This window comes from Leptosomus discolor, chromosome 7 (genome assembly GCF_034619465.1).
Source record: "Leptosomus discolor isolate bLepDis1 chromosome 7, bLepDis1.hap2, whole genome shotgun sequence".
NCBI classification, from domain to species: Eukaryota; Metazoa; Chordata; class Aves; order Leptosomiformes; family Leptosomidae; genus Leptosomus; species Leptosomus discolor.
Window position 1 is genome coordinate 19,468,945 of NC_141397.1, and position 19,095 is coordinate 19,488,039.

General features: G+C 39.7%; 1 protein-coding gene across 1 annotated transcript in view; it reads left to right on the top strand.

Moving 5' to 3' along the window:
- Positions 1 to 17,221, top strand: part of CMTM8 (CKLF like MARVEL transmembrane domain containing 8) — a 36,802-nt gene extending 19,581 nt beyond the window's left edge. The window contains exons 2-4 of the mRNA XM_086468416.1: positions 8,996 to 9,169; positions 14,242 to 14,358; positions 17,138 to 17,221. Coding sequence (XP_086324542.1) covers positions 8,996 to 9,169; positions 14,242 to 14,358; positions 17,138 to 17,221 — 375 coding nt within the window. The remainder of the gene's footprint in view (positions 1 to 8,995; positions 9,170 to 14,241; positions 14,359 to 17,137) is intronic.
- Positions 17,222 to 19,095: the final 1,874 nt, after the last annotated feature.

Consider the following 19,095-nt stretch of genomic DNA (forward strand, 5'->3'; position numbering starts at 1 on the left):
AACTGAATAATTTTAGAAATGGGAGAGAGGAACGAACACAACATACTCAATGTGTGGGCACATCTTTGATTTATATATTACATTGTGATTTGTTGTGTTTGGTGGAGTTTTTTATTATTTTATTCCTTTCCTAACAGTTTCTAATCTTCCATTGTGATGCTTCTGATCACATGGAACAAAATTTACAACCCAAGCAGAGTCTTTCTTGTTTACCTTCTGCATATCCGCTACCCTACCTCTAGCTATTTTTTCAGACAAAACTTTCTGAGAAGCTATAAGAAATAAACTCTTTTGTATTGATTTCACAATTTTGATGGCAGACAGGCCAGTCTGTGTTTTCCAGAAAACTTCTCTGCTTTTTTAATATAAGCTACCTGGTTTTGCTCTGTATTACTCGTGTTAGCTCTGGTCTCACACATGCCATGCATATTTCTCAGGTGAAGCAATGTTTGAGCATTGTAACGTGCTGCTGGGATGGACAGTACCTTTTCCTTACTCTCTCCCACCCCCGAGTTATTTTTCTTGGCTGTCAGCTGCAGTGAGCCGGAGCACCTTATCATAGAAGACTCCTCGCACGTGAGTTGCAGTGCGTTCAGTGGAGTCAACAGTGGAGGCTAGAGAAGGAGTACCTTTGTGACTTAGTCATTTTAGTAGGTGGTAGACTCATTAAGGTAACATGAAATCGGGGTGTGCCACTGCATTTTGCTCAGGTACCATTATGTTTACGCCTAGCCAGCACTGCAGTATTGCAATGCCCGTTCTGATCAGAAAGATAAGTTTTCTGCTTGCATGCCAGCCAGTAACTGCCTGCCTCTCTGCTCTTCTGAATGAGACTGTATAGTTTCTTGGGTCTCCTGCAAGCTGGCTCTGCCTCTCGGTGTGAATCCTTTTGTAAGTGCAAGCTGATACCCCTATTTATGTATGCTGTGGCCAGTTCAGTGCATCCTCACTGCATGGCTGATCTGGATAATGAATGTTATGGTCCGAACATCAGGACTAGCCCTTCTTTACTGGCTTGGGTGTGGGGAGGTCTGGTCCTTTTTTTTTTTTTTTTTTTTTTTTTTTTAGGTGAAGGTGCTCTTGGACTCTTTCCTGGGGAGTTGGGGTAGGTATTGGGAGGACTTTGCTGCTCCATGGAGCTATGGGAAAGGCACTGGAGGTCCATCAGCTGTTGAATGGCTTGGTCTGAATTCTCCCTCCGTAATAGGCATGCTCCCTGTTGAATGAATGCCTGCCAGCAGGCCTTGACCCATTTCAGGCCTGGGTCAGGAGGTTTTTCTGTGTGGCTTGTAGTAGGATTTGGACTAAACTCTTGAGTAAGAGAGTTCAGTCTTGCTTCTGGAGCATGTTTTGGCACATGCTCCTTCTGGTGGTTTTCTTTCTTAGGAAATATATCCTAAAAACCAAGTCTGTGGGGGAGTTCTCTCAAGTGATGGCTAGTATTGCCAGTATTTTGAGCCCTTGCATTTGGTCTGTAGTGAGGGGTGCTTGCTGCTTCTGCCATGGAGCCAAGAGCATGACAGAGAGTTTGAAGACTTGTAGGAAGATTCAATGCTGAAACTGCTTGAAACTAATTTAGAAGGTATTCAGACAATTTTTGGAAATTCTGTGACAGTAGAAGAGACTGACTTTTGCACAGTTTTATTACAAATAGAAATATTTCCAAAGGTAGAGGAGACTTGAGATCTGTGGCTGCTACTCAGTTTGACACTAAGAGTTTTACTGTATAAAAGACAAAATATTGTGACCACTGGCATATTTCTGTGACCACTGTGGATTTTTAAACTTTGCTAGGATGGCAAAGCACTGAAAAAACCACTAGCCTCTTCTTTTGTTTGGTGTACGATGTGCAGAAACATGCAGAATTCAAAGGGGCTTGAGTTCTCTTCTTCAGGACTGTCTTCACCAGGAGAGTGTCTGAGTGAATCATAAAGCTTTCCTCCACTGAGGTGCTCTTAGCAAAATAAACGCTTCCAACTGCTGATGACACTGGATGCTTACGGAGGAGAAGTAGTATAGAGTGTTGTGGGTAATGAGGAGGGGGACTGATGGGTGATTGGTCGGTACTAACTCGTTGTAATGTTTTGTGTTTAAAAAAACTGTTTGAGACTGGGAAAGAGAAGCAGCAGGCTAAGGCAATATATTGATTAGATTATTACAGAGTACATTAACATAGACCTTGAAATGTCAAAAACACTGAAGCAAGGATCTTGTATCTCTAAAAATGTAGCTGAAAGATGTTCTTGAATTTCCCTGTCTTTGCATCTTTACTCAGTATTATTAGAAATCTTATTAAAGTTTGGATCCTTCCAGTTAAAAACTAAGTTTAAAAATATGTTTATCACCTTTTCTCTGACTGCAGCACATAGAAGATTTTTACATTTTGTATTTTAGTCTGGATTGATATTTGATTGATTTATCGAGTACTTGTAGATTTTCACCTTATGTTTTCTTAGGCATTTTTCCTTCACAGACATTAAAGTACGATTTTCTAAATAGTGGGGATGACGTTCAGGGTTTGTTTTTTTTTTTTTAATTTATTTTGGTTTTATTTGTTTTTGGTGGACTTTATTTTGGTTTTGTTCTTTTAAGTAAAACAAATAAATGATCCTTATTTCAAGTAGTTTGTGGATAAATCTTCATTTGATGTTGCTGTTGTACCCAGTATGGAAATGAACCCATCGAAGTTGCTTTGTGCAGATACTCTAACTTGACATAACCCTTGTGAAAGATTTCGGGGTATATATATTGCTTATTTCGTTCCCTTTCGATCTGCAGGGGTTTGGCACTGTCTGTAGATCGCCCCAGTGATGTTTCTGCTGGGCGTCCGAAGCCTGCAAGTTCCCAATTCGACAGCGTTTGTCTGGGGGTGGCGAGAAGGGGGAAGGCAGCGAGGATTGTGCTCCCTCTCGGGGCAGAGGGCGGAATTGTGTGTCACTTCACAGATCGTGTACGAGAGCACGGACTCCGGTTTAAAGACATTATTTAGGTGCAGTGCAAGCATTTACTCCATTGAGCCATAACTGGAAGAAGAAAAAAAAAATCTTTCTGCATCTGTCAAATATAAGACAATCAAATCTGCCTGTTCTTACGGCTGACTGTGCAGGGTATGTCTTACAGGAACAATTGAGGAGGAATGCCCTTATTTTCCCTCCTTTTTTTCTCTTTAAATAACTTCCCTACCCCCCCGGGTATTTTGATTCACAGTATAAGATCCTGCATTCGGTGTGTGATCCATATCATGACCGGTTTGGAAGAATGTTTGTTATTCTTACCAAATGCTTACAAACACCCAAGGGGTGGTTGACTAATCAGCATCAAATAAGGGGAGCCCCTATAGTGCTGAACTGCTGGTCTGGCTGCCCTTAGGGAGCCTTGCTTACCTCTTAGTGCCTGATGAAAAGCACTTGTCATCCCAAGGGCCATGAAGGGTGAGATAAGAAACTTGGGAGCAGGCATGGTGCTCTCCCTGCCAACAGCAGATTCCCTGGGGTTTTTGCCTGCAGAGGGTACCAAAGGAAGAAAACGATGGAGGTTGAGACATTAATAGGCTGCTTGTGCTGCTGCTGAGGTAGCTCCTGACTTGTGATTTAGTAGGGAAATAATGATATGAAATAATTTAGAATGGTCTCTCTTCTAGTCTTAAATCTCCTTTCTTGGGAAGGAGAGGCAAGATGTCTTGCTGTCTACTTACTGGATTCTGTCCATATTTAGGTGGCTTGAATGCAGGAGACAACTGTTGCTGCAAATGCATAACTCTTCTAGTCTACTTCTACCACCATTTCCATCTGTGCCAGTAGCAACTCTGTATAAATCCTACAATACTTATGCAAACAGAGAACTGAAATGGTCTGAAGCATCTCTAGGACAAAGAATAGGAAAACCTTCAGGCAAATGTGCCAAATAAATAGTTTCAGGTTTTTTATTTCATGAAACTAGATGAGCCTTGGGTTTTTCTCCCTGTCAATTCTGCCACAATGAGATTTCTTTTTCGTTTGAAAGGGATGTATAAACATTTTTGACTGTGATGCTGAGTCAACTGGTCAAGATGCATGCTGTAGAATTTGTAATGCTAATGTCGCTGGAGAGGAGTCACTACGTCCTAGGCTTTTTAAATTCAGTTTGCAAGTATGAATTCAGTTCTGCAGTTTTTAAGCTACTTCAAAAAGCAAAGCTAGCTACACAAATTCAAGCTCACACCTGCTTTCATACCTGCTGACTTGTACCAGCAACATGAGACAAGATGTGTCTCATCTACTAGGCAACAAAGCCTTTATTTTTTTTTAAGTGACTAAATAGTCCAATACTTTTGAAGTTGGAAAAATTATGGCACTTATTTAAGGGTTTGAATATGCAATTAAGCATCTAATTTTAAACCTGCACACTCAATAATATTGGACTTTGCTACAAAGTTATTTCCTTTTTATGGTATCTGGCAACTGCTGAAGTATGCATTAGTACATTTGACACATTAATGCATTCTAGTAATGGAAGTACCTGATCAAGCAGCAGCCAGATGATCACAAAATAGATGTTTGAGGTGAAATCAGAGACTGCAATAAACAAGGGAAAACTGCTTGCCTTTATCATGTACTGATGACTGAAATCCCTATCTCCCATCTGACTTGAAAAACTGGAGCCAGTTGGTGGAGCCCTTTTAGTCTTAGGATCCAGCATGCCCTCTCATCAATTACCATATGCATTATTTTCTTCCATCTTCTTGATGCTTTTTCCTCCCTTTCTCAGAGTCGTTTTTGACAGGAATGTAGTATGTTCCTGTAATTCTAAATAAGCATGTTCTGACTTGCTCATAAATTAAAATCAAATACTTAGATGTTACTAATTCTCTCTAGCATACCTAGTTATAGATACAGGCCTTTCAGTTACTGAGTGGAGCTTTCTCCTGTGTCTTTCAGCTGATCTGAAGCAGTAAAGGTAGCTGTGTGCTGTCTGTGCACGCTGAATTACTGTGGGCACTCCCCAGGTATTGCAGTCACTGGTCCTTGCTTTATGGTATTGCATACCGATCACTCACTTGCCAGATCCTGTACATTAGATACTCATTGAGATGTCATTTGAATAGTCCAATTATTCCCAGTGGGGAGGTTTGTTATCAAATCAGCAGGAAAAGTGGCATTCTCTGCTCCAGCAGACGCACAAGTGTCATCTAGTTTGTACTGATCTGTTGAACAGCAGACGTGTAATGTAAGGGACAGTCAGAATATTACGAGACAGGCTTTTAACACTGCAGAAGCTATTTAACATGCTGAGAAGACAAGCTAATCACGAAAGACTTGTCTAGATGTCTATGTTCCTTTGACTCCTTAGGGATTTTGTAGATGCTGACGGCCAGTGTGAACTTTATATCAATTTATTGTGTATGTTTACATAAGCAATAAAACCATTTGCCATATCATTTAACAACACACAGAGTGAGTTGTTGACCATGAGCTGATCTGACCTTTTCAGGTCTAATCAAGAAATGTGAAATCTTATTTCAGCCTGTCAGCTCCAGTAATATGCAGTAAGAGTATCTGTATCTAACTGAAAATGTCAGATGCACTCTAATGTGCAACCCATCAAAGTTACGATGCATATGAACCAAGAACTGGTTAAGAATATAAATCTGTAACATCCATGGTGCATCTCAAATGCTTAGATAAATTTTTCTGCCATTGATATGGACTAGCTAAAAACATGCATTAAAAGCAATTCTTTGGGAATACATGTGAGATGTACAGCCGCTTAAATATTAAAATGATCTTGAAAGAGAGGAGATAATACCAGGTTAGAATATTCCTGAAGAACTAGTGAGTAGTGAGAATATCAGTGCTCTTGTTAATGTCTTGCTAGCTTTGCTATGTCATAATGTAAGATTAGTGGTCTCGTGGAACGTCCAGATTTTCCTTTTTAATTTTAATAATTTGCTGCTTGTGAAGTTTTTATTCTTTCCAGGAATAATCCATTATATAAGCCTAGATGTCCTTATCAGTCTTATTTGTGTTGAATTTAGTGTTAAGCATTTTTTACATTCTTGTGCTTTTTATGAAAAAGTCTACTTCTATGTTTAGAAGCTTTCTAGAAACCAACATTGTGCTCAGTAGGTTATGGTCTTTAATGATGTTTAATTTCTTTGTTTTCTTTGTCTCATCTTGGAAGTTTCTGTTCTTGGTATTTTGCTAGATATTCAGATTTAAGATAAATCTGTCTTTAATAATTATTTATCAAAGGTGAGACCAATTATTCATTGGTATAATTTCTGGATGATTAATTTGAATTTGGATTAAAGTGGATGGGCACAATGAAAAGCAACTTTGTATCCTAAGAAAATGATATTTCGTTAGTTAAACAGTCTATCGAGATTGCTTAATCTTAATGCAGTTTCCACTAAAACTGAGTTGGTTTTTAGTCTAATTGTGGGTAGTTTGTGCAATTTGAGGCATTATTAACTGAATTGCTACTATTAGTAAGATGTTGTTGGAACCAGAATTAAAATGAACTGTGGGAAGCATTGCTGAACGGATAACTTTGCATTAAAGAATAGTGTGCATTTAAAACCACTCGGTTAATGCTATTGGAACTGTTCTTGTGAGACAATACTGCCCTCTCCTGGTATGCTGAGGAAAGTAGGAATTTTTATCCCAGTCCGAGCAAGTTCTAGGGCTTCCTATTAAAGAGAAATTGCTGAATTGGTGAAAACGGTGGCGAAAATGCTCTTAAAAAGACCATTATGTGCCGTCTCTATTACAAGAGCAAAAAAAAAAAAAAGTGGAACAGACATTTGTGTGATGCTTTTATGTATGCATGGTGCAGATGTGGATGAATGTACAAATAATATACAGGAATATACTATGAACACACAAGACAACAAATTGAGGGCTGATTTAAGTTTGGGTGGCAATTTGGAGGTTGAATTGAGGACAAAATAAACAGATACCAGGTAGCCACTGAAAGTTAGCGGGACCAGTTACAATAATTTTTTGTTTAACAGTATAGTTTTGTCTTTGTATATAATGTTTAGAGATTTACCATTAATGTTTCATGTTAAAACTCTGCAATAGAAAAATAAATGGGACCACGGCCAACAACTTGCGTAGGAAGAGGATTAGGTCTTGTGCAAATAAAGCTGTAGCAAAACTGTCATCTTCTGTCACGGGCTGTTGGTTACAAAGACACCACCATAGCCTCATTTGCACATCCCTCCACTGCACATTCCTGAGAGCTGAGGAAGGTAGGCCAAGGAAATACTACTATTGCATGGTCTATTCTGAATGCATTTCTTCAGACATCTGTTATTAACCACTGCTGGAGACAGAATAGTAGGGTAGAAGGTTCTTCAGGTTGTCTGGCTATGCCTGAGTCTGTTACAGGAAATAGCAACATATTTATTTAATTTTTTCTTCCATTTCTCACTGCTAGGCAGTTTCATTATAGTCCAGATAGCAGAAAGAGATGAGCCTTGTTTGAAATACAAGAATTTTAGTTCCCACATCTGACTCCAGTAAAGTGTCTGTGGTGGGGTTTGGTTTTTTGTTTGTTTTTAATAGAATCATAGAAAGGTTTGGGTTGGAAGGGACCTTAAAATCACTGAGTTCCAACCCCCTGCCATGGGCAGGGACACCTTCCACTAGACCAGGTTGCTCAAAGCCCCATCCAGCCTGGCCTTGAACACTGCCAGGGAGGGGGCAGCCACAGCTTCTCTGGGCAAGCTGTGCCAGTGTCTCACCACCCTCACAGTGAAGAATTTCTCCTTTATATCTAATGTAAATCTCCCCTCTTTCAGTTTGAAACCATTACCCCTCTCCCTCTCATTACCCTCCCTGACCAAGAGTCCCTCCCCACCTTTCCTGCAGGCCCCCTTTAAGCACTGCAAGGCCGCTATAAGGTCTCCTGGAGCCTTCTCTTCTCCAGGCTGAACAACCCCATAACAGTCTGTCCTTACAGGGGAGGTGCTCCAGCCCCCTGATCATGTTCATGGCCTTCCTCTGGACCTGCTTGAGCAGGTCAATGTCCATCTTATACTGAGGGCCCCCAGAGATGGAGCAGAGTAGTGGGTTTTTAAGGTATAAAAATATCCCCTTTTTTCTATAATTAAGAATTTTCTAATTGCTGGACAACTTTCAAAACACAACTTTTTTTCCCGTGGCACATGACTTGACTTCTGTTTTGTTTGCTCCTCATGCCTCTTAATGCATTGGAAATCACCTAACACTAGAGAAGACTGGAGAGAGCACATTAAAATCTCTGGTTCACGTATTTCTTCTTGTCTTATATGTGAATAGATTGCTAGATTCAGGACCAGGAGGGAGGTTTTTTTTCCCCAGACTGGTTTGCTTGAGGACTTCGCTTGAGTGTGAATTCTTGTCTAGTACTTAGGGTCAGGTCAGTTGGGAGATGTTTTAAGAACTGTGGAATATAACGATGTTCCCAGCCTGACCCGCTCTGGTCCAGTGGCACGTTACAGCAGTGGTGGTTGTTGATACTTTACTACTGCCTTTTATAATAAGGTCCTAGGAGTTGTTTTGCATCTATAGTGCCTGCCAGTCCACAGAGCAAGTGTGGACCATTTTGAACTAGACCCCAACCACTCAGTTACCTGTGACTGTGTCAGATGAGACCTGAAGATCCCAGTGGTTCTTCACAGGCTTCTGCTTCTAAAGTGACTTCACTGGCTGCAAAATAGAAGTATTTACCTTCATGCACATAAGCTAGTAGGCTACACTAAGCAGTCCTTTTGAGAGCTAGCTGTAAAACCACTGCAGGTATGGCTCCATAATAGTTAAAAGCTAAGTCAACACTGAGATGCCTTGTTCTGCTTTTCATTTTGTGACACCAGTTTTATGTTTTTCTGTTTCGTTAGATTAGTGTTTTGTCAGTGTAGCAACTCAGCTCATCAAATGGTTATGTGAATGGCAGTGGTGTCATTCCTTGTCCTAAACAAATGTGTGAGGTCTAAGACTGTAACAGTTTGCTTTCTTCTCCATAACTTTTGCAGGTATTGGGGCTGCTGGTGTGGACCCTGGTTGCTGGAACAGAATACTTTCTATATCCTGCCTTCGGCTGGGTGATGTTTGTAGCTGTGTTTTACTGGGTTCTCACTGTCTTCTTTCTGATCATCTACATGACAATGACCTACACCAGGATTCCCCAGGTGCCATGGACCACAGTGGTAAATACACCCATTCTTTGTTGTTTCAGGTTTGCTGGATTGTAAAGAGAATAAAATATTGATGCATTTGACGTGCGGGAAAAAAAACTTTACAACCTGAAAGGTTACAAAGTAGGTATGTTTATTGCGCACAGATGCACGGGGGATCGCTCCACCACAAACGTGCATGCCCATCGTGGCCGCTTGTCCAGTATTTATACAATTAAAACACTACATCTTCCAGAGACATCTATACATATTCATGATCTATCCCCGAAAAGGCAGTTCCTTCCGGTCACTCCATTTCCATAATCTCCACCTTGGGCCCCTCCTTGGTGCGCTTGCACAGTCCCTCGAGGTGGTCGTGAACAGGGGTCTTCAGGGATGAAGGCCATAGGTCTTCCTCGCTGTCTACTTTTCACCTCTCCCCTGAAATCTCTAATTTGGCTGAGCTTGCAGTCCCAGACCGGTTTCGGCCTGGTCTGTCCTTGAGTGCACATCTGGTTACCTCCCTTTTGTTATTGTTTGAAGATGGATGTTAGCTAGCCCTCCTTAGCCCTTTTCTCCTCCCGCCTTTGACACCTTTGAACCATGAATTACATCCTTGGTTTGTCTTTTCTGTTTCCACTTATCAGCTTCTTTCTCCAGCATTCCGGGCCTCCTTCTCAGGCCGTTTGCAGGGGTTAGCAATTAATTGCCTACTTGCATGCATGTTAGTTCTGGGAAAGCAGGTTTTAATAGTTTTAGCGTTTTCTATGTAGCTCTCTATTAATATTTTCAATATATCTTCATTTAGAAAGTATATTTTCTGTATGGCCTCCTATCACATTCTATCAGTGTAGTTAACCAACTGTATTTGTGCTTTTTGCAGATTTTTCCTGAATTATTTTGTGGCTGCGTACCTGCAGTGTTTGACCTTCATACTACCCAGACAATTTTAAAACACTTTTCCTATGATGTTTCACGATTTTGCTCAGCAGCTGATGTAGTGACTTGATTTTTTAATAATGTGCATGTGACTGATACTTAGGCACAGTGGCCTCTTTTTCTCCCTGTAGTGGTTACATCCCTTGAAGAACGAGTCTGTTGCTGCCTCTGGGCTAACAGACCTGGCCATATGGCTTAAACAGCAGAAATCCCTACTTGAATCAACAACATGAACTTGGAGTGGGACCCTGGCTCTTAAAACATGAGTCTTCCTCTGCTAAAGTAAAAGCAAAGGTAGTTCAGAGGTAGCAACAGTCTGACAATGCATATATGGCCTACTGTGAAAATGGTGCTGAAAATTAGTGTGTTATATATGTAAAATACATGCCATGTAATCCTTTGCTTTTAGCTCAAGACTTAATGCAAATCAGATAAACAGCTTATGTAATTACAGAAAAATTTCACAGGCACTTAAAATTCAGATCCAGTTTTTGTGGTTTGAACAAACCTGGCTAGCTGTACCTCTCAACAATGTATTTTTACATTATTTTCGTAACAGGCTGCTGTTCAGGGTAATAGATCCTAAAAGTCATTGTCATCTCAGCCAGCTGGCTACTTGTGACCCATCCAAGAATTATTATAAATTTTAGCTTTGCATTTGTCTGATACAGTGAGATACTGTTCTGTTGTGGTGGTTTTTTTTTTACTAGCTAAAGATTATTGACTGGATTCTGGGTTTTTTTATGATAAAATATATTTGACTTCTTGCAGACAGCTTGTTATCAGCTATATTGTGTATGTGGCTAAAATGGAATCATTTTTTCATCTTCCCATTTGCTGCTGTAATAAATAGCCAGCTATAGCAATTACTAATAAGAACAAGGATTATGTTCAGATAGCTTCTCTATTTTTTGAGTTTTATGACCAGCAATTACCATTAAGGCTATAACACTGCTATAGAAACATTGAATTATTTCAATTACAGCAGTAATGTGTCTGGATACATTTAAAGGTGGTGGTGGTGGGGTGTTTGCCATTGCATTAGATGCAAGTAAAGTATATTCAAAGGGAAAGCATTTTTGTATCTATTTGGTACAGCTTTAGTCATTATCCCTCTTTCATCAGTTTAACACTATTATCAGACAACAGCTGCACATAAAAGATTTGTCCCTGATCTATGTGGTAGACAAGCTGGAGTATTTGATTTGTTTCTACTTCTTCATATTGAGGGTATTTCTTGCTCTGAGTTCCAAACATATTATAGATAAGATCACATAAATGTAGGTCCGAAAGGTAGTCTCCTTTTACAGTAAAGGGTAATATGAAGAGAAAATAAATGCAAAATAAGTAAAAGATGCTTGCATTTCAGCTTGTTTTGCCCTACGGTATTAAAAGAGCTGTTGGAAACAGCCTTTGAATTGGACCTCTGCCACTACTGGCTGGCCAAGAGGAATGTTTGGTCTCTTTTCAGAGAGATGTTTTTCATGTCTTCATTCAAGAGATCCTGACACACACCTTTTTGAGTGACACGCACCTTTTTGCATGAGTGAGTTTACACCCACCTTCCCCTATTCTCTGAAGTATCCTGAATTTCAGTCTCTGCTAGTTATTGCTCTGCCTCCTTAGGCGACAGTTAGCTCAATTGTATTGTATGCTCTATTCAAAATTACATCTGGACTTCTCTATCATAAATTCAGTTTTTGCAGGTTAAGCACATTATCAGATTGCTTAAGATGCGGTTACTTTTACTGCAAATTAACCCAAAGGATGTGCTTCAAAACCAACTCTACTTAGTAGTGCAAGTTCTCTGCTAAAACAATCAGTGGAAGCTTTTAAAATCTGGTAAATTTGAGTTTGAGAAGCAGATGGTAATTTAGCATAAACCATTTGGTTCGAGTAATATATTGGCAGTGAAGGCCCAATCAGCTTGCATTGCATTCCATCTTCCCCAACAGTGTTATTTCCCAGAGCAGCAATTCTCAAAAATTATGTGCTTTTTTCTTTTCTACATGACAAGATATTGCAGGGATTTGTAGCTTTCCAGGGTAATTGAGCCTTTCTGGAAGGGGAAATCTAAAAATAACAACAACAAATAGTCTAGGCAATCAAATTAGGAGTCTGAAAATCAGTGCTTTACAGAAGTTCACCTGAACCTGCCAATCGTTGGCATCTTACCCTAAAATTGTCAGTTTGGTATTTTATTACTGTAATGCCCATATAAAACGAGAGGTGAGATCTGTGGAAGAGATAATACCTTTTATTAGATCAACTGATACAGGTGAGATAAACCCCGTTCATTTATAAGTGTATGAATCAAACCTCAAGTGCCAGGTCTCGGACTCCATCTGAGCGCTGAGGCACTGCCCACAGGTCCCTGTGGAAAGGTGGGTAAATGGCTCTTTTCCAAATGCCCTGAAGTTGCAAGGACTTAGGAACCACAGGAGGACATGCATGTCCTTCAGCCTGCTCTGAAAACTGTAAGAAGGCTTTTTGCATGGGAAGTCTCGTATAGGCAGTGATGACCTGAAGATGACAGCACAGCATGTTGCTCTCTGGAAGGGCCTGCAGTTGAGAGAGCACATATTTGGGAAATGGCTTCCCTTCAGAATGTTTTGAACCCTGTGTGTCACAGGAGCGTGCAGCAGTGGGCCAGACTACACCGAGTCTGAAGTAAACTCTGCCAGAACCAAACGTCCTGGAGATGGATGTGAGGAGCTTCCATACCAACCACTACAACCTGTTGATCCACGCTTTGGTGCACTGAGGGAATTGCTCATGTGGGTGCAGCTGTTGTTGCTGCCTTCTGAACTTCTCTTTGTGGGCTGCAGCTTTGTTTTTAGATGCTGCTGGAGTTTGTGACTACTGAATTGAATAGTGAATAATTGGCATATATTCCTAGCATCCACTTGTCACACCATGGAAATTAGTAAGTTGGAGCTGCACCAGTATAGCAACATTTAGAGACAACTGGGGCAACAGAGTTAAGGGTTATGATATTTGTGTGACACTCTGGAGTGCAAACGTGGGGCCAGAAGCTGAAGGGAGCAATCATGTACGACATTAGGACCTGGTCTAAATTGAGTTTCCAGTTCCTGCAGTAGTAACTAGCTGCAAAGCATGGTACAGGTATTCCACTTGAACATGGCACCAATGGACTAGAAGTGTATTTTGTGGCCAAACTCATGTGCCTTGGACAAGTAGCAGGGTGGAGTTTTGGGGGATTTTTTTTTTTTTAAATAAGAATGAACTTCCCATAGCCATAACCAAGTAGTGAGTAAGTAAAGGACAAAGTGTTAAAATTAAGTACTTTAAAAAAAAAAAAAAAAAAAAAGAACAACCCTCAGACCTTTTTATCTTTCATCTTAGTCTTCGTTCTCCCTTCCTTTCCGGTTCTCTCTCACATGCAGACTGTTCTTGTTTGTTCTCTATAGTGGTACGTGAGATCAATGTTATCTGCTTTGCTTCTTTCTTAGTGATGAGCATAGGTACCCCAAGACATTAACTCTGCTCCTTGGAAGAGAAAATGCAGCGTCTGCCATGGACGGGTCTTGATGACCTATGTAGTCCATTCAGATTCTTTTCCTTGGTTTTATCTGTTTCTTTCACCTCTCAAAAACTGGCAAAAGGGAAAGGTACTGAAAGGTGGAAGAATGCAACTGAAAAAATTTACACCCTCTTTGTCTCCTTCAGAATTAGAGAAAACACAGTTTTGGAAGCTTTATAAATATTCTTCACATGCAATGAGCTACTGATTCCTACAGTATATCTTTGTTTAGATTAGAAATGTAATCAAATGGCAGTTTCCTTTTTTTTTTTTTTTAACATAGCGTCATATTCTTACTGCCTAACACTTAGATTATGATAACCAAATGGGGTCCTTGTTTTCACTTTTGGAAAATCACAGCACACACCAGCTTTAAGACTTCTCTGGATTTAGTGTGATGAAGAGAACAGTTTGTCTAAAATGTGCTTTAAAGTTTATGGATCTTCAAAATCAGCAGTTAAATTTTAATCTTACAGATAGAAACTTGGAAGAAGGTAAAGATAGTTGAGTCACATTTCTTGTGTACATTATATTTCAGAGGAGAGTTTTGTATTTTTGGAGTAGCAAATGGTAACAAATGCATGTGCATATTAATTACTTATGTTATTTGCTTTCTCAACAGGGTCTGTGTTTTAATGGCAGTGCCTTCATTTTGTACCTCATTGCTGCCATTGTAGATGCATCTTCAGTTACCAAAGAACTGGACAGTCACAATTACAACAGCTGGGCAGCTTCTTCAGTGAGTTCAGTTTTTGTTTGAATCTGCTCTGTATCTAAAAAACGCTCTATGAAAAGAAGGCTTGCTGGACATGCGGGTTGAAATGCATGCATTCTGGATTCTGACAAGCTGCAGACTGATGTAGAAGCTCACACACAAAACGTATAGGTAGCTGTAATTTAGTTCATAGTTTTTGAAGGTGACTAGAAATTCCACCAGGAGATGATAGTGACATCAGAAGAGGCTGTAATGTGTTTTTAAGATCATACTGCTTTTCCCCTCCCTTGCCCCCATTTATTACTAGCTCTCTGGCAGAGGTTATAGGCTGCACATCAGAGTAGACAAAACAGATTGTGTGAGCACTGAGTCACCTTGGTGCACTTGGACAACTTCAAAAGCAGTTTAAACTAATGCAGCCAACTTTGCACACATGTGGATAAGATGCATTCAGCTTTTTGTGGGCTGAGCCATACACACAGCACCTTTGGGAAAGTCCTGAAGTGGTATTGCTGTTTCTACAGTGATCTTCCTGTTACAGCCTCAGCAATTTCTTCTGAGTTGGGTGAGCAATGCCTGAAAAATCATGTGACTTCCCAGTGTTTTAAAGTGGATGCAAATCATTAATTAGTCTGACATGACTGTCGTACTACTTAGATTTGGAAATCCAAAGCAGTCAAAGTGGGTGAAAAGCAACTTTTTTTTTTCCAAGAGCCTTGTCACTTTCTGAGTAAGTGAACACTTCCTCTAGCTAAGTTAAGGGAGTTGTAAAAGAACCTTTTGCATGTTGTGGCAACAGCAGTAAAATTCAGTTATACCCAGTAATTCCAAATTACAACTATTTTGCTGACTTTTCATGCTTCTGAAATTGCCCTCTCTGGACTATTCACAAATCCTGTCTTCTGTCTGAAGCTTATTGTATATGGCCCGAACACAGACACTTGAACACCTGCACTGTTTTTGTCTTGGGAATTGGTCAGCTACATCCCTGTCCTTTCAGTGGTATTCAGGGTCTTCTCCCCTTGGCAGTTTGTAACTATTGTTCTGGTACTCAGCCTCTGCTGTTGACAGGAGCTCGCTTGCTACTAGATAAGCTTCCATGCTGATTCAGGTTTTATGCAAAATGCATGAATGCTCAGTGTCTCATGGGATGTTTGGAATCTCTTCTAATACCTCCTAATAGTGTTTATCTAATGCACTGTCTAAATAAACTATTAAAAGTAGATTTTTGCTTTCTGAACCCATTAAGGGTTTCATGGGTACATGTTTGTGAGAGTTTAGCAAACCATCTATCCCCAACAGTTGTTCTGTTAGAAAGGCTCTGCTAGAGCCTTTATTGCATAAGAAATAAAATTATTGGAAAAGAAGAATGCTACAATTTCCTATTGTGACATGTTACATCATCAGCTACAGTTTTTGGTGCCGCAGATTAAATTTACATTAGACAAGACTCACAAAGAGCCCTCTGTTGGGAGGACTTAGGCTCACTGCCTGTATGCATGCTTGGTAGTGCCCTGCTCTCAGAGCCAAAGTGTCTACCGAGGCAAATGATGGTATATAAGCAAGAAACATTGGTAGAATCATAAAACACTTTGAGGCTGGAAGGGACCTCTGGAGGTCATCTGGTCCAACTCTCTCCCCCTCTTAAAGCCAAGCTAACTCATACCAGGCTACCAGGGCCTTGTCCACTCGAGCTTTGAGTCTTTCCAACGATGGCTCTTCCACAACACCTCTGGGCCTCTGTTGTTTGATTACTCTCACCGTGATTTCCTCCCCCCCCCCCCCCCCCCCCAAATACCTAATTGAAATTTCCCTTCCTGTAATTTGGGTTTGTTCCCTCTTGTCATATCATTGCTCACCTCTAAGAAAAGTAGTGTTAATCCTATTTGCAGTGTCAGCTTTATTTGGTTCACTTACCAGCACAAAACATTCTGGTCTTATCATAGGACCACTTTGAACATTGTCTATTTTGAATAACATCCAGTGATTAACAGGAACGTAACCACTGGCACTGAATTGGACTTTTATCAGTACAACTGAAATAGTTCACAGCTGTTCTTTAGTTTCTGTGCGCGTATGCTGCAAGGACTGCAGAATCGCCACCACTGATGCTGTGGTTTTAATATTTAAACATAAATTTAGCCTGCTACAGCAGGCTTATTCTATAATCCATTTCTGACAAAGCAGTAATATCTCAAAGTGGCTGCCTGTCGCTGTTACTTGCACTGTGGAATACCTTTATTCATCAGTAGAGGACCTCTGGAGTTGGTAACCCGATTGGTACTGCTGTTTGAGAACGTGTCTGGGCCTGCGTTTGAATCCAGGTTTTCTCTGTGAACAAACCTGTTTTGATGCCCAGCGTGCCCTGCTGAGGTACAGGTGGGCTGTAGGCAATTCTTGGAACATAGCAGCAGTGCAGGAGTGTTAGCTTGACCTTGCACTGTCCCATGGACTATCCCTCCAGTCTTTACCAGGAATTGATGTTAAAAGCAGCAAGTATAGGCTTGGTGGGAGTCCAGTCTATAAGATCCATACTGAGGCAGTGTAGCGTGGAGACACGAGCTGAAATAAGCCATGTTTTGTCTGCTTCTAGGCCTGTATTTCTACACGTAATATAAGCTTACTTACACAGTGGTGACTGCACTGGCCACACAAGTATGAGGAAGTGAGAGAGTGCCATTTTAGTCAGCCGGCTATTTGTCCTTTTTTCCAAACCCTATAACTGTTTATTTCATAGAAATGACTGTACTCTCAAATACATTTTTTTCCTAATATATTTTTTTTTTCCCCCCTCTCTCTACAGTTCTTTGCCTTCGTGGTTACCTCCTGCTATGCTGGAAATACGTATTTTAGCTTTATATCTTGGCGATCACGAACTTTGCAGTAAATATTTTAATAAAATGAATTCTGTAGTATAAAATATCTTGAGGATTTCAAAGCTTTTGTCAAGAGTATAGAGGGATGAGGTCTTTTTGAACGTTTCTGTTAGAATTGACACAATATATTTTAAACTGAGAGTAAATAATTATAATGCAATACCATCTTTAGAGACATCTACACTGACTTTGTACTGTATAATAAAATTTCATACCGCTTCTTTTAAAAATAACATGGTATTTTTCTAGACATTGTATAGATGTTGTTACTAAACCTTTAATAAATCTTACTCAGACAATGTGCCAGTTTTGTAAATGTAACTTTCTAAATGTTACAGGTATACTTTTGATACTGAATGCTACAAATCAAAACTAAGATTGATATTGTCTTGTTATTATGTACAAAAAGTGACATTGTGCAGAAAAAAAAACCACACAAAACTTTAAAAATAAATAATTGACCCAGCTGTGCATGTTTTGTAAATTGGGAGTAAAGGTTGCTTTTTTAAATCTATTTTTCAGAGTAAAATATATACTACTAAGAATTATGATGATCCTGTCAGTTTGCATATTCTAACAGCCTCTGGCAATCATGAGATTGCTTTTGAAACCTGTTGCTGTAGTTCTGAAGCTTGCTGAGGAATGTTGCACCTGAAACACATTATCTTAACAGGCTTCTCAAATCCAGCAGGCTCCAAGGCGTAAGTCTAGACAACAGTCCCATAGTGCTCAGTGTTTAACCTACCGAGAGAATCACAAAACACCTACTAAAGGTAGTACATTTTGTTTCTCAGAGGATTGTGGGTTTTTTTCTCCTCAGATTAGGCTATAAATCTATACTAATAAAAATATGGTCTTCTAAATCCGATTAAATGATATAAAGATGAAATCCATGGAAGAATTGTCAAGATGCCAGTGCTAGAAACAAAGAATTTCCTCCCTCCTTTCCTGTCTACTGGCATCATCTGTGAGTTGTTAGTTTAACAAATGAAGCTTTTAATTTGGTGCTCATATTTAAATATCTTTGAGTCAAGCAGAAGTACGACAGAAGAGTATGACTTTCAAAACAGATACCTTTGAAAATGTCTTTCAGATACAAATTACCTAAGGAATTTTTTCCAGGAATTACATGGAGACTGTAAGCTTGTGATTATTTTGTGGTATTATTTGAAGTTTCCCTTATTTAAAACTACTGGAAAATCTTTTATTTCTGGATTAAGAAGATTTGGACTCTCTCCCAGTCTTCAAAAACTTAGTTGGACTATTATATATGGTAGTAGAGAAATCTTACTGCTTAAAAATACCTTCTTTATTTCTCCCTGTAACTAAATGTTGTGTGCTTACTTATGTGCGTGCCCTGCAGCAAAGAAGATTTATCAGCAGCCACCTAGTTCTGTTCTCGATCACATTGTTTTGTTCTTAGATTATCTGTCAGAGTCACAGGATTTCAGTGTAAGGGAAGCCAAGATATTATTTAAAAACCTATATTTGTCTGCAGATTGCATCTGGCCTGTACAACAAAGGTCAGGCTCTCTGCTGCTTGCTAAAATTATCCAGTTGTGAGAAGGAAGAAGGGCTACCAACTATGCATTTTATCTACGCAGATAAAATGTGTCAGTAAAATCCCATATGCTTTTTTCAATTGCTGGAAAAAAAATCAAAGGCATAAAAATTATCCAACTGTGAACTGATAAAATGTCACTAGAAGTATAGCCAGAATTTAAACCTTATCAGTAAAAATGCTTCGTAGTAATAAAAATGCTTTTGTACTAATAGAAAATCTTTTAAACTGTTACTTGATGTACCTATCTTAAGTCCAAAGACTGTGATGATGTTTGCACAAATGTTTCATGATTTTGTGGTAACTGCGATGGTCTGGTCTAAA